General features: G+C 41.8%; 1 protein-coding gene across 5 annotated transcripts in view; it reads left to right on the forward strand.

Moving 5' to 3' along the window:
- Akap9 (A-kinase anchoring protein 9) overlaps window positions 1-16,693 on the forward strand; it is a 146,899-nt gene that overhangs the window by 4,185 nt on the left and 126,021 nt on the right. For all 5 annotated transcript variants that reach the window (XM_029535100.1, XM_029535101.1, XM_029535104.1 and 2 more), the window contains exon 2: window positions 16,089-16,307. In XM_029535100.1, the coding sequence (XP_029390960.1) occupies window positions 16,089-16,307 (219 nt within the window). The remainder of the gene's footprint in view (window positions 1-16,088; window positions 16,308-16,693) is intronic.

Raw genomic sequence — 16,693 nt, forward strand, 5'->3', positions numbered from 1 at the left:
CATGCTACAGCGTACACGGAACACACTGTGACATGCTACAGCGTACACGGAACACACTGTGGCATGCTACAGCGTACACGGAACACACTGACATGCTACAGCGTACACGGAACACACTGTGGCATGCTACAGTGTACACGGAACACACTGTGGCATGCTACAGCGTACACGGAACACACTGTGGCATGCTACAGCGTACACGGAACACACTGTGACATGCTACAGCATACACGGAACACACTGTGACATGCCACAGCGTACACGACGAGATGTTTGCTATGCTTGCTTTGTTTACTTATTTTTTTCTTTCACTGGGGAGGTTGTACGGGCAAAGGGCAGACACAAAGGGACACAGAAAAGTTGCTTTTTTTCAGGTATTTGGTCTCAGTAACAGGAAAAGTAATTAACCCGAAAGATGTCTGGCAGGAAGCACCAAAGGCTAGCGCAGCTCCTGTTTTGATGGTCCTAAGCCATATCCCCATCCCCAAATAGTTCTGTAATGATTAGGAAAAATAATTTCTAATACCATTTTAAAAAATAATCAAGCCTGATTGATACAGTATGGTAATGTGTGTGCTGTCTGACACGACTGTCCCATAGAGCATGGTGGCATAGCTAGGTCTCCGACTGTCCTGTGGTCCTGGCCTGGTACTGCTTTACTCCAGCACTGCTTGTGTCATATAGGTGGCTTCTGTATTAGAAGGCATTTGGGGATGCCTGGTTTTTTTTTTTTTTAAGGCAAAGTGTCATGTAGCCCAGGCTGGCCTTGAATTCCTGCTCCTCCAGTCTGTCTCCAGCACTGCAGACGGGTGCCCCAGGCACTCCAGGCCCAGTGGATCTGCCTTGAAATTCTGTCTGTCTTACCCTTTCCGCTGCTCTCCCGTCTCATTGGATCATCTGGCCTTACCGCTTTCCTTTCCTTTGCTCTACTTTGCTGTTTTAGATGTGCAGCAACTGAAGAACCCAGAAACTGGGGATCATAGACGAGTTTGTGAAAATTCCAAGGAGAATGAAGCCAAGCAGATCAGACTTCTCCGCCAGCTTCGTGTCTTTACTTTGTGGTTGTCTTTGCGTTTGCTCTAGGGTCCTCCGTATTAATGTTGTAAAAGCCTGTTCCCTGGAGAGAGATATTACCAGATTATCAAGTATTTTCGGACCCAGGCAAACCCTGTTTACTATGAAATGGTCAGGAATGGCACCACAAGGCTGTCTGTCCTGTGTTGAACCAAACATTTCAGCTCCATTTTAAATGACTTACTTTTCCAAGTAAAATTACTTGGAAATTTACTGTTATATAAAGAGTATTATAATGCAATTATATCTTTAAATCATATTAGGAATGTTTTTAAAAGCTTGGTACATATAGTACAATTTTTATTTTTTTTATTTCTTTTTTAAATTTTTTATTATTATTATTTTCTTTATTTACATTTCAAATGCTATCCTGAAAGTGCTATTCCCTATACCGCCCCCCGCCCCCTGCTCCCCTACCCACCCACTCCCACTACTTGACCCAGGCCTTCCCTTGTGCTGGGTCATATAAAGTTTGCAAGACCAAGGGGCCTCTCTTCCCAATGATGGCCGATTAGGCCATCTTCTGCTACATATGCAGCTAGAGACACAAGCTCAGGGGGTACTGGTTAGTTCATATTGTTGTTCCACCTACAGGGTTGCAGCCCCCTTCAGCTCCTTGGATACTTTCTCTAGCTCCTCCATTGGGGGCCCTGTGTTCCATCCAATAGCTGACTGTGAGCATCCACTTCTGTGTTTGCCAGGCACTGGCATAGCCTCACAAGAGGCCGCAATATCAGGGTCCCTTCAGCAGAATCTTGCTGGCATGTGCATTAGTATCTGGGTTTGGTGGCTGATGATGGGATGGATTCCCGGATGGGGTAGTCTCTGGATAGTCCATCCTTTCATCTTAGCTCTAAATTTTGTCTCTGTACCTATATCCTTTCATGGGTATTATTTTGTTCCTTATTCTAAGGAGGAATGAAGTATAGGGATGTTTTTAAAAGCTTGGTACATACAGTACAATTTTTACAATGGAAGTTTTGTACCAGCGAGGCAGTGCTTTATAGAATAGACAATGTTTAGTGAATTAGTTGAAGTTCTTGGCTTCTTCATTTTTTATTAGCAGTTATGATTTTTATACGCTCACCAGGCATTCACGGTTTGAGTAGCACCAGGTATATGCAAAGAAAAAAGGGCTTGCTTTTCTCTGAGATGTGGACAGCCAGGGTTTTCACCTTCTGTCTTCACGCGCACTTCTCTCCTGCCTTCCTGTTTCTCGTTAGGCGGTCTCCAGGTGTGACAGATGTAGCTTGTCTAGCGTTCTCATGTTCTCAGCAGTGCAGGGGTTGATACCCTCTTCATTCACAGCATGGCAGACCAGGAATTGAAAAGTCATTCATTATCTGCAGGTTTCACTGAAGTGAGAGAAAATGTGTGTGGAAGCTTCTTCAAAGGCAAGGTCTCTGGAGTAAACCCCCAGTGGCAAAGCAGAGGTGAAAGAGACCCAAGGGAGAGCTGCGCCTATTTGAACGGTCTTTGTCCCACCCCTCTGTCACAGCCCTCCTCTGGCTGTCCTGCTTCTCTTCTACACGCTGTTACTCCGAAATGGCAGTACTGTCTATCAAGCTGAAGGGGTCAAGTGACAAACACGTTCTGGGCTATCCTGTGACAAGAATGGAACAAAGGTCTTTGAAAACAATGTCCTATTTCAAGATTCATGTACTTGATTATATGTGTGTGAATGTTTTCCCTGCATGTATGTGTATGCACTATGTGCATGCCTAGTGCCCTTGCAGTTTAGAAGAGGGTGTTGGGTCCCCTGGAACTAGAGTTATGGATGGTTGTGAGCCTCCATGTGGGTGCTGGGAACCAAATCAAGGTTTCTGCAAAAACAAGTGCTCCTGACTGCTGAGCTGTCATTCCAGCTCCAAATGTCTTCACTGTATAAAGAAAAATGGTTCTAGCAAGAGCAATGCTACACAGTGCTCGGGAGTTGTGCTTTAGTGAAATTGAAATTAGCCTTGTCTGACATGGCAGTGACCTGTCGAACATTGATTAGGATAGCGTATTTATTTTGCAGCAATATTCTTCTAAAATTAAAATTTAGAATTCTTTTCAATTGATTAGTATTCTCTTAAACATCCCCACCCCCCACCCCCAAGATGGGATTTCTCTGTGTAGCCCTGGCTGTGGTAGACTGGTCACTCTGTAGACCAGGCTGGCCTTGAACTCAGAGATATGCCTGCCTCTGCCTCTCCAGTTCTGGGATCAAAGGTGTGCGCCACCACTGCTTGGCTAAAACTTTAACCTTTTAACTTGAAAAACTACTGAAAATTTGAAAGTTTGTTAGTTTGTTATAAAGGTTGCATCTCTCTGTCTCTGTCTCTGTCTGTCTGTCTGTCTCTGTGTGTGTGTGTGTGTGTGTGTGTGTGTGCACTGTCTCTGTCTCTCTCTTTCTCTCTGAGCGCGCACTGTCTCTCTGTCTCTCTCTGTGCGCCTGCATGCAGGTCTCTGAGATGGAGAGAATACATGTAATACTGTCCTCTGGCCTAGTAGAAAAGACTCTAGGACTTTGCAGACATTTATTCTCTCATTTGTTTTAAACACAACTACAGCTGTGGACTTTTACTTAGCAAGCACTTACTTAAATTCTTGCAAACTCTGCCATCCTGTTACAGCACATGAATCGCAAGCCTATGCCTTGAAGTATTAGTATCAGTATTAGTAAAGTACTGATAGAAATACTGGATATGGAAAGCTAGTGTTGGATTATTATTTTTTAAATTCCGGTAAGACTCACCTAAGCACAAACCATTCTGAAACAAACTTTTTAGTGGCATAGCTTTACATTATACCATTACCGCCATGCCTATTTTTACCAAACCAGAATAAAACCTTGTGCTGTAGAGATTTTCATTCCCTTGTTTCTCTAGCCAGAAGCAACTGAATACAATTCCAGTTGATTTGTTTATACTTCATCCATTGGTACTGATTTAGGTTGTTTTCACCTTTAGTCTGCGGTGGTCCCTGCTGCTCTAACAGCTGTGTAGCAGTACTGGAGTACCTGTTCATCTCTCTGCTGTGTTTCCTGGGAGTGAGAATCTGGTCATGTGCAGATTGCATTGATACTTTGGCAGGCTGCTCAGGTTATTTTGGACAGTAGCTGTACTGTTGTCTGTTCCTGTTTACAGTGTCTTAAGAATTCAGCTTCTTCATGTTGCACCAGCACCTGTGTCTTCTTTTTTAAGTTATTAGATGCAGAGTGGGATTTAGTTCAGGATTTCCCAGTTATTAATGATGAAGAATATCTTTTCATGTACTTTTTTTTGACCACTAGTGGATCTTTAAGAAAAATAAAATCTTGGTCTATATTTAACAGTGCGTTTACCACCTTATTTTATATATTATATAATTCTGTGTACACATGCATGCACACATGCATGCACAGTGCGTATATACTTATGTGCCAGGAATGGACTGATAGAAACCCATCCCATTGGAGTTACCTTCTTGGGCTTATACAGTTTAAACTCTTGCTAGCCACAAATAAGGTTTTGGTGAGTAGGTTGGAGCATGTATTTCCCTTGCTTGCTTTGTGGGCCAGAGACTCTTTCACAGTCAGCTGTTTCACAAGTGCGTGCAGTTTGCTGAAGCAGGCACCTGTTGGCCTTTGGCCTAGACATTGCTGTCCGTGTCTGTGATGGGAACACATTTGGTCTTGAGTCACGAAAAGATCTTTTAAAAATACATGAACACAATAGACCTATATGTATGGTTCACCAGTGAAAGAGACTTTTGCTATAATATTGTATCCTCTTAAAAAAATCCCATAGTAGTTATCACTCAAACACTATAACTTAAATCACTTGATGCCTGTCTAGGCACAATACATAGACTGTTTATACTTGAGTTAATAGATTCAAAAGTGCTAAATATTCAGACTATCCAGAATTAGCATTGTTCCAGCAGTGGTTTTACAAGGTTATTTAAATTTGTAGTCCATTTTGTACTCTGTAGTATTCTTTTATCCCTTTAGTTCCTGAGCCATGCAATATTTGTTTCCAGTTCATGGTTGTGATCCTTCTGTACATTGCTGTTCACTGAGACTTTTATGTTGTTTGAGTGTCTGTATGTCTAGGGTTGTTCTTTTTTCCTTTCGGGAAGAGGTTAATTTTTTTTTAAAGCCTTAAATTTATTTGAACTATCTGGAACTAATTAAAATATTAAAACCCTAAACATTTTAATGTCTGAATGAAACTGAATAGGTTTATCATTTACACACACTTCAGAATGCAGCAGTATAAAGCTAAGACCACTTCCCTTTCTTGACTCTCAGCACAAAGTCTTTGTTGCTTGCTAAGGCTTGTCTGTCGAGGGCCCTAAGGTTAGGCTCTGTGTTTTTCCTCAGAAGCCACTTTCTGTCCACTGCTTCATTAGCCATTTCCCCAGGGAAGGTTCTGTGCCGTTGGGTGGGACGTGAAACACATGGGTTCCTTTCTCTTGCTGCCGTACAGCACCATGACCCATCACAAGTAGTGACACGAGGGCTTATTTTGCCTTAATGTTCCAGAGCAGTCTGTAGTGGTGGGGAATACATAGCAGTGGACTGCTGGAGCTGAGAGCTGAGATCCTCTTCTGCTGCAGTCGCAAAGCAAAGGAATGGGGCAGTGCTCCAAACTCTCACAGCCCGCCCCAGTGATGTGCTTCCTCCAGCAAGGTGCCATCTCTTAAAGGTTTCATAACCTTGGAAACAGTACTACCCCCTGGGGAGCAGGTGCTCAGATCTGTGAGCCTGTAGGGGCCATTCCTCATCTAAACCTCTGCATCCAGTTCCCAGGGCTGTAAAAAGAAGAGAGGGCGGAGTATCTATGCCACTTTGGCAGTCTGAGAAGGGTTTCTTGGATAAAAGCCAGGCCTGATGGATCTGAGTTTGATCCCCACGGCCCATGTAGTTGAAGAAGAGAACTAGTTCCTGGAAACTGTCCTCTGACCTCCACATAAGTGCCATGGTACCGCCCTCCCTTAAACAGACAGACAGACGGATGTGCGGATAGATGTAAATATTTTACTTAAAAAAAATCCAGATGGACAGCCCAAGTTGTTGGTTTTGGGCAAGACTGTGAAAAATCAGTTTGTGACACATATATCAGAAGTTCTTTTTGAGAGTAGAATTTCTTGAGAAATTTTGTTGTGAAATCAGTGTACTTGTAGGTGGTGAGGTTGGACTAAACCAGGCAAAGGCAATGTAAGATCAAATTGAGTTTGTATTTTTTCACCTTGTGAGTAGGAGACTACCTCTCTCCCTGCCTTTCTTCACATCTGTAAAAACAGGAGCTCTTACAGTAACTGCCTCAGGAACTAGTGTTATACCGTAGAGTTAGCTAATAAAGTTAAAACTCTTGAAACACTGTCAGGGGGCGGGAGATACAGCATAGAGGTTAAGAATATGTGTTGCTCTTGTAGAGAACCTCAGTTTGATTCCCAGCTTCCAACGGTGGCTCAACCATCCTTAAGTCCAGTTGTAGCCCATCCAGTGCTTTCTGACATCAGTGGGCAGCACTCACATATGTGGTACATGTAGGCAGAACACTGACACATAAAATAAATTAATAAATTTAAAGAAAAAGAGACACAGGCTATTGCGTGTTTAAGAGTGTCAGCCATTGATGAAGTCAGGCTATTGTGTTTTTTTGTTTGTTTGTTTGTTTTTGTTTTTGTTTTTCGAGACAGGGTTTCTCTGTGTAGCTCTGGCTGTCCTGGAACTCACTTTGTAGACCAGGCTGGCCTCGAACTCAGAAATCCACCTGCCTCTGCCTCCTAAGTGCTGGGATTAAAGGCGTGCGCCACCACGCCCGGCAGCTATTGCGTGTTTGAGAGTGTCAGCTATTGTTTTCATCTGTGTCATGCTGAAACTTAGATGATTATGGTGAACAGCAGAAAATGAGGCCAGAGAAGGAACGAATGGTCAGTTAACCAGGAACCATGTAAGCATAGAACATAGAACAGCTTGATTGCATAAGTAGTGGGAACTGTTAAAAAGAGGGTGTGTTCATTGTTTTACTTTGTCTCACCTCTGAAAAGTACTTTCCAAGTACTGCATCCATTTTCAGATAGATATGTTGCTACCAAAGCAGTAATGAGTGAATTGTTATATGAAGAAAACATTAAAACCTTGATTTAAACACACACGCACACACACACACACACACACACACACACACACACACACACTCCTGACTTGAGTAGATCAATGAAAAGCAGTCTAATTCAGGTGAGGTTTCTGTGTTTTGAAACAAAAGCTAAGGTGAGTGAAGAAGAGAGAAAGAGCAGTTGTAGAGATGGATCAGAGGACAGAGGAGGATAGTCAGGCTCCGTGGAACCCGGAAAGCCACTTGACTGCTGCTGTTTTCTGTCACTTGCTTCACGTTCTTAGTATTCTTTATTCCTTCCTTTTCAGATCAGCTTTCTTTGACTATACCTGCCTACGCCTGGCCAAATGCAAGGGGGTGGATTCCTAGATCTGTCCTATCCAACGGAGCCTCCAAATACATTTTAAAACCAAAAGAAGGGGCAGATAGCTGGACTGGTGGTACAGTTCCTCCAGTCCTAGCAAAAGCAGGAGGATCAGGAGGGCAGGATAGCTGGGACCACATGAGACCCTTTGTCGGAGCAGAAAGGCCGTGCAGTGTGAATAGGGGACACAAAGAAAAACTGCTTAGCACCAGAGGCCTGTCTACTCATAGAGTAAGTGCACAGCCACATCTTACTGTCTCAGAAGCACCCGTGCTTGCAAGTTTTGACATCCAGGTCACATGGCTTACCAAAATGAAAATTTAGGGTAGGAAGCAAGCTTCATTATTTTGAAAATCAGTGAGCAGTAAGGGTTGGGTACCACTGGCAGAACCAGTTTCCTGACTCTGCTCCACTGAGCCATTGTGTGTTTTGATTTATTGTACAGCAGTTACTTTATTTGGTGTGTATCTGAGGAAGGAGGGATCATCTAATGCTAAAACACAAGCAACAGTGGTAGTGATGAAACCCTGGCTCTGCTGGGTAAGGAGGAAACTATTTGTGCCTGTGTATTCTTGAGCAGGGTGCAAAGGGCCCTTTAGAGGTGGTCTGAGCAGGACAGCTAAGATTCCAGTGAGTAAAACATCACGTGCTGATCCTAGATCCCTTCGCTGGGATGTTTCCCATGTCTTTCTAGATAGTTGACTACCTCTGTTAGTTCCTGCTGAGCTGCTGGGACAAAATGCCATGACCCCGGCAGCTTATGTAAGAGTTTCTTTTGTATGGTACCAGTGTTGATGCTGTAACAGTGAGGTCATCATGGCGGTGGGCCGTTGTTTTGGCGGCTGGATCACTAAGGCAGAGAGCTCACATCTTGAGCCGCAGACATGCTCTAGAGTGAGTGAACTGACTCTCATGCTCTCCTCTAAGGATAGACTGCCTCTGACAAGGCCATACCTCCTACATGTCCCACACAGCACTACTGACTGGAGACCGAGTGTTCAAATACACAAGCGTCTGGGGGGAGCATGCTCTTTCAAACCGCCAGAACCTCTTAGTTCCCTAACTTCAAGAGAAGAATCTAATGGACTCAATGTGTTCTCACCACGGTGAAGTAGGTAGAGAATCAGGGTTGCTGTAAATGGTAGAGGCCGTGCTCACTGCTGCTTTCCTAGAAAGTTGGTTCTGCATACTTTAGACATATGTTTCACTTACAATGGAATACATTCAGTGCGCCTGTAAGGTAAAGATTAATGATAAAAGAACATTTCTGTACTTAGCATCAGTTAGGGGTTATGGTGGTTTCGTAAAGTGCAGCTGCCGGTTCTTCTTCAAGTTCTAGAGTTGCCTTCGGTAGGTAGCTACCTTTCCAATACCAGCCATGAGTTCTCTCTTGTGTAGTGAGCTTCAAGTCAAATTAGAGAGCTGTTGGTTACCACCAAGGTGTGCTTGCCGCTACAGCACCCTTAGGGTTATCATGCCAGGCAGATGAACTGCTGCGGCCCATAGGAGCTGTAGCTAGGTAGTATTGCTGGTAGCTTCCCTCCTTTGGAAGCTGGCATGGCACTTTCTGGTACCATAAAAGCTAATTCTCAGAGAGGAGGCTACCTACAACATTTATATGTTGAGAAAAATACATTCTCATACTCATTCTCTCTCTCTCTCTCTCTCTCTCTCTCTCTCTCTCTCTCTCCTTCCCCCCCCCTCCTCTTTCCCTCTCCTTTCTCTCTTGAATGTTCTTACTATGTAGCCTGACTGGCCTAGAATGCATTATATGTAGAAAAAGTTGTTCTCAAGTAGAAAAGAGATCCGCCCAACTCTGCCTCATGAGTGCAGGGTTCAAGGGTCATGATGTCTGGCTGCTGACCTACTTCTCCCAACTGGGCTGCACCTCCCTAAGGTCCCGCACCCTCTCACAGTAGCAGTGCTAGCTGAAGCCAGGCATTCCTAGCATGAGTCTGTTGGAGGACACTAGGAACCCAAGCTGTACCGCTGACGTGCTCTTAGGCAGATAATTAATACTCATCCTTGTACACCAGCTTCCATATTCTTTTCTTGGTGTTGGCTGACCTCTCCTTACATCTTCAAATATTTCTGTCTCAGGCTCTTTCAAAGCATACATTTAAAAAAAAATCTAAAACCATGTTTTATTGCTTGAAACAATATATTTGTGTGTTTATTTTATTTTTTCTACTGCATTACAGTTCATCAGAGTAGGGTGTTTTTTTTTTTAATCATTTTTTATTTTTTATTTTTTTATTTTTCCCAAGTGTGTTCTATGCATCACAGTGTATTCTCTGGCTTAGCATAAGAGTGGCTACATAATAGACAACACACTCCTATTGAAGAAATGAACTATGTATTAACTACCTAAGAACTGCCAAGTCCTGCCCTGCATGTGTGTAAGACTGGGCAGCCTTCTCTCTTCTGGAAAGCCTTTGAGGAAGTCAGGGTAAGAGCGATTCCTATACTCGACCATCTGTACAGGACTCTGATGCTTAAGAAACCACACTCAGGCTTTTATCTCATTTAATTATTACAGTTTGATGAAGTATCAGTCTGGCCTAGATTAAAAGGTCCTAATGTTAGGGACCCATATTTTGACTAGTGTTTAGCCGAGTTTGGTAAACCCTCAGTGAACACAGAAAACTAAGCAGATTATAAGCAGTCTTTTAAAAAACATAACACTATAGAAATTAGCATATTTTCATATGTAATAGAATGTTCTGAAATTCTTTCTTTCTGGTAATGACTCTTTATGTCACTGTAATTCCTGGGTTTAGGAGTACATGACTGCTTAGTCTTTTCTTCTTGTTCTGGTTAGACTAAGACATTTGCTTGGGGTCTGAACCAGTTTTGGAAGGCAAATGTATATGGACACGTTATCTTTCCAGAAAATCTTGCAACTATTTCTGTGACTACATATGTTAACATTTTTATAATTGGCTTCCAAATGGCAAACACAGATGGCTGGTGTCTGAATTTCCAGCATGTTTTAGAATAAATGTTTTCTCAGTAAGTTAAAGTGTATCACTTCAGTGTCAGGTGGTTACCCAATTGAGTAGTTTTTTTTTTTTTTTTCCTGTCAACTTACCATTTTCAGGTTTAAAATAAAAATAACTTAAATAGCCAAAAAAATTGAATATGTAAGATGATCTTGTTTCTTTTGTTTTTTTTAAAAGTGTGATTAATTGATTGATTTTTTACTTATTTACTTTAAATCCCTCTCACTGCTCCTCTCCCAGTCACCCTCTCCTACAATTCTTACCCCCATCTTCCACTTCGCTTCTCTGAGTAGTGAGGATCCCCCTAGGTGTCCCCTCACCCTGCACATCAAGTCTCTGCCAGCCTAGGTGAATGCTCCTGCACTGAGGCAGATGAGGCAGCCCAGCTAGAAGAACCTATCCCACAGACAGGCAACAGCTTTTGGGATCGCCCCCACTCCAGTTGTTTGGGACCCACAGGAAGACCAAGCTGGACATCTGCTACTTATCTTTGGGGAGGCCTAGGTCTTGCCCTTGTATGTTCTTTGGTTGGTGGTTCAGACTGACAGCCGAAGGGGTCCAGGTTAGTTGACTCTGTTGGTCTTCCTGAGTTCCTATCTCCTTCTGGGCACAGCATTCCTTCCTCCTGTTCTCCCATAAGAGTCCCCAAGCTCCATCCACTGTTTGGCTGTGGCTGTCAGCCTCTGTCCTGAATCAGCTGCTGGGTGGAGCCTCTCAGAGGGCAGCCATGCTAGACTCCTTTCTGCAAGCATAACAGAGCATTATGAATAGTGTCAGGGATTGGTGCTTGCCTGTGGAATGGCTCTCAAGTTGGGTTGGTCATTGGTTGGCTATTCTCCCAGTCTCTGCTTCATCCCCCACGTCTGCATTTCTTGTAGATAAATTTAGGGTCAAAAGTTTTGTGGGTGTATTGGTGTATCTATTGCTCCACTGGGGTTTCTGCCTTGCTACAGGAGATGGCCTCTTCAGGTTCCATATCCTCAATGCTATAGAAGTCACAGCTAAGGTTACCTCCACTGGTTCTTGGGTACCTTACTTCATCCCAGGTCTCTGTCTCATTTTGGAGATGTTCCCCTCCTCTTCACCCCTGTCAGTTGCAAAATTTGCATTCATTCTCATAGCTATATAGCCACCTCTTCTGCCCCTCCCCACGCCTGACCCTGAACTCCCCTTTCCTCTCTCCATCCCCTCTCCACCCACTTCTTCATCTGCCTCTTAGGACTGTTTCCCCTTTTAGTGAGATTCAAGCCTCCTCACTTGGGCCTTCCTTCTTGTTTAGCTTCTTTGGGTCTGTGGAGTGTAACATGGCACTTGTATTTTATAGCCAATATCCACTGATCAGTGAGTACATACCATGCATGTCCATCTCACTCAGGATGATAATCACAAGTTCCCTCCATTTGCCTGCAGAATTCATGATATCTTTGTTTTTAATAGCTGACTAGTATTCCATTGTGTAGATGTACCACACTTTCTGTATTCATTCTTCAGCTGAGGGACATCTCAGTTGTTTCCAGTTTCTAACTATTATGAATAAAGCTGCTATGAACATAGTTAAGCAAGTGTTTTTGTGAGATGTTGAATCATCTTTTGGGTTATATGCCCAGGAGTGGTATAGCTGGGTCTTGAGGTAGAACTATTCCCAGTTTTCTGAGAAACCACCAAATTGATTTACAAAGTAGTTGTACAAGTTTGCACTCCCACCAGCACTGGAAAAGTCTTCTCCTTGCTACGCATCCTTGTCAGCATGTGCTATTTCCTGAGTTTTTGAGCTTAGACATTTTGATAGGTGTAATTTGGAACCTCACAGTTGTTTTGATTTACATTTCTCTGATGACTAAAGACTTTGAATGTTCTTTAATAGCCTCTTGGCCATTTGAAATTCTCTGTAGCTCTGGACCCTAATTTTAAATTGGGTTATTTGGGTTGTTGGTGTCTAACTTCTTGAGTTCTTTATAAAATTTGGCTATTAGCTCTCTGTCAGATGTAGGGTTGGTGAAGATCCTTTGGCTGTTGTATTGTCCTATTGACAGTGTCCTTTGTTTCACAGAAGCTTTGCATTTTTATGAGGTGTCCTATTTATCAATTGTTGATCTTACAGCCTGAGCCATATGTGTTCTGTTCAGGAAATTGTCTCCTGTACCAATGTATTCAAGGCTATTTTGTACTTTCTCTCCTATGAGATTTAGTGTATCTGGTTTTATGTTGAGGTTCTTGATCTATTTGGACTTGAGTTTTTTTTTTTTTTTTTTTTTTTTTTGCAGGGTGATTAATATAGATTTATTTGTATTCTTTTACTTGTAGACATCCAGTTAGACCAGTTAGACCATCACTATTTGTAGAAGATGCTTTCTTTTTCCATTGAATAGTTTTGGCTTCTTTATCAAAAATCAAGTGTCCATAGGTGTGTGGGTTTATTTCTGGAACTTTGATTCTATTCCATTGATTGACCTGTCTGTTTCTATATCAATGCCATGAAGTTTTTAATCACCGTTACTCTGTAGTACAATTTGAAGTCAAGAATGGTGATTCCTCTTGAAGTTCTTTTATTATTCAGGATTGTTTTGGCTATCCTGGGTTTTTTGTTTTTTCATATGAAGTTGAGATGTCTTTCAAGGTCTATATTTTTTTTTAAATAAGCACAATTCATGCTGGAAAACTTGCATATATTATTTTCCTCAGATTTTGAATTGTTTTCTTAAGATTATAGTAGAAAGGTAGTTTTACGTTTTTCATTAGCTTAATGAGTACTTAGAATATTTAATTCCAATTCTGAACCCTGGGACTTGTAGAGTTGTAGAGTTGGATGTGTTTTGTGTTGTGTCATTTAAGCCATCAAGAGGTTAAAATTATTACTTCACAGTGTCTTCCCTAAGTGACGTCTTCCCTCTTTTATTCAACATATACTTAGTGCGCAGTGTTCTGGGACTAAAGTCCTTGCTATCAGGCATCTTCTACATAGGTAACCAAGAGAAATTATGACCCCATAGACTCAAGTAAAACAGACCGAAAACAATGTCTCTGCAATTTTATGCCTTTTTAGAAACATCCCATTCAAATACAGTTGTAGAATTGGTCTCTTTGTGCATGTCCATGTGTGTCTTCTCCATTGGGTTTAGTCGTGCATGCTGTTGCCTCTGCTTTTTAGTCAACCTTTCCATAATTTGGTGTTTAGTCTTTCAGATCTCTGTGTACTTACACATCTGAGTAAACACTAGCTATAAGTGATTTGTATGGAGTAAATAATTGAAATGTGAAACTAAATGACATTACAGCAGCTTCTGAGGTGTGCTCTTAAGAATTCCATTCTCAATATTTTTGGCATTGCATCCTCCCTGAGGGATCCTTTCTTTCTAAATGATGAGCCGGGACTTCTGATTCTATATATGGGTAGCATTTTAATAATAATCCAGTCAGTTTATTTTTAAGAATAGATCTATCCTACAAAGTACTTTAACTGCATTTCAGCGGCTTAATAATGTACAAAGAGGCAGCTGACCCTGCACCTGTTCTTCAGGCAGGCGTGAATCAGGATGACTGAAGACTTAGGAAAGCCCTGGCTGTGGTCTGTCTTTATATTGTATAGCATTAGCAGCTGAATTAATTTCTTCAAAAAATAGGGCATCCCTATGTATATTATTTTACAGTTGGTAAAGTTTAAAATACTATATTTATTCATAGTCTGTCATATTTTGATAATGATATTAACATCATTAGTAATACTGCCTTAGCATTATTATAAAATAACTTATAAGCTATCTTTTTAGCTAATGTTGTAATACAGTAATATTATTAGTATGATCCTTTTTTCAAAAGCTCTAGGCCTTATTTTTGGTTATCCCTAGAATGATTAAAGAGCTCAAATTTAAGAAGTGCTGGTTAGTATCTTTTTCATAGGAAAGAAATTTTATTTAAAAGAAAGAAAAGAAAATTTAGGCTGGGAGACGGCTCTGGATGCAAAGTGCTTGCTTATGCAAGCAAAGTGTGGGTAAAAGCCAGACATGGTGGTGAGAAGCTATAATTTCAGCACAGTGGGGTATGGTGGGGACATAGGTAGAGACAGGAAGATGTCAGGAACTTGCTGGCCAGTCTACCGCAGTCAACGCTATGAGCGACTGCTTCAGTGCAGTGATAGGGGATGGTTCCTGAAGTCAGCCTCTGTCCACATGTGCACATACTCAGGCAAGCACATTCACATGCACGCACATGTACACACACACACACATACACACACACAACCACACGTACACACACATACACACACACAAACACACACATACACACACAGACACACAGACACACAAACACACACACACATACACACACAACCACACGTACACACACATACACACACAAACACACACATACACACACAGACACACACACACACACACACACACACGCTACTCACAAGTACACTTAAAGAGAAATTACATTTAGGAAAAACCACCTGTAGTTTAAGTTGTGAACATACCAAAATTGAAGTACATTTTTTGTTTTCCAAAATTTACCTATTGCTGTGAGTTTAGTGTTATTAAAATTCAAACTAGATATGATTGTTCCTAGTTGAAGCCTGAGACCTGCTTTGTCTCTAGTAAGGGGAGTTGTAGATGCCTTTCTTTTTATAGCAACTGTACTGTGATTCTATTTAATATCCACTACTGTGTGATGAGTATTGCCATTAGCAGTAATGGTTTGAATTAATATTTTTATAAGTGTTCGCCAGAGTTTACTCAGCATTGTGTTGTATGTGGAATGATAATTCTGACTAGATGATGATATCTTATGTATGTCCTAGCCTTGTGTTGAACACATTGTATAATAATAAAGAAAACTTATACCTTTTACCTTTTCCTTTTTTCCCATGATAGATGAAAGTGTTTGCTGAATTACATGTTTTAGTACACGTCCATTTCTCTTAGGACTTTTTCATCAGTGTCTTAATATTTTAATGTTAGATACATCCTTGTTTTAATTTTTGTTGACTACTTAAAAAAAAAGGGCATTTACCTTTAATTTATAGCAAGGGGTGCCCAGGATTAAAATTATTTCTTTTAGAAATAATTTAAATAAGAATGGTGCAGTGATATGGATAGTACATACAGATAGCTGTCACTAGGCTAATCTTGGAGGGCCAGAAAGCCTCACTCTAGAATGTACAGTGTTTCCACTCTTCCTTTATAGACAAGGCGAGAAACTACACTTATAGTTGATTCTTTTGGCACAGGCTAATTGTCTTTAGAAAACCCACAAAGGGTGCATTTGAACTCCGTGTGTGTTGTGCTTTCAGACAGTTTGAAATCTTCAGATAATGCTCGGAGTGGAGCGACAGAGCGTCTCACCCTCCAGCTTCTGACTCTGAGCTGATGTTCTCTTGAAGACATTTTCCTTTCTTACATCAGTGTGGCAGTGATCACTTTCATAAGGATAGGACGCCTGTCCTTAGTTTGTCATTCATTCTTGAGATAGTTTGAGTTTTTAATAAAGCGACTCAGCTTTAACAATGGTAAAAAAAACTCCTTAGATGAGTGTAATGCCACTTTGTTTCTTCCTCTATAGCTTGCTCGGTTTCGACAAAGAAAAGCCCAATATGATGGGGACATTCTGAAGAAACAGAAGAAGAAAAGAACGGCAAGCTCTAAACATGATTCAAGCTTACATACTGATGAACAGAGTGGTGAGCTCCGCACAGAAAGTCCTCAGAGGGTAGACTCGGCCGGGGGTCCTGATTGCTCTGGGGCAGAGGTAACGCAGCACGGCCAGGTCTTTTCTGCTGAAGTAAGTCCTTCAGGTTTTAGCATGGTTTTAAGTGGAGCATCGAGAATGACACTGGTCGTGAGCACACTGTGCATTTAATGATGACTTGCTTCTTCTCATAAGTCTCAGCACTGTGGTAAAAAATCTAGACCTAAAATGAACAATAGCCTCTGAGTGAGCCTTGTGAGCTTCATTCAGCAAACCTTTCCTGAGCACTCACAATGCAGAGATGAGGAACGCAGAGACAAAGAACAGCAGCTACTCCTAGCGGAGTTTATTTGACTTACGATTCCAGGTTCTGTCTGTCCCACCATCGCAGGTTCTGACTGTTCTACCATCGCAGGTTCTGTCCAGTTCACCATTGCAGGTTCTGTCCAGTCCACCATCACAGGTTCTGTCTGTTCCAT

The sequence above is a fragment of the Mus pahari genome, chromosome 2 (genome assembly GCF_900095145.1).
Source record: "Mus pahari chromosome 2, PAHARI_EIJ_v1.1, whole genome shotgun sequence".
NCBI lineage: Eukaryota > Metazoa > Chordata > Mammalia > Rodentia > Muridae > Mus > Mus pahari.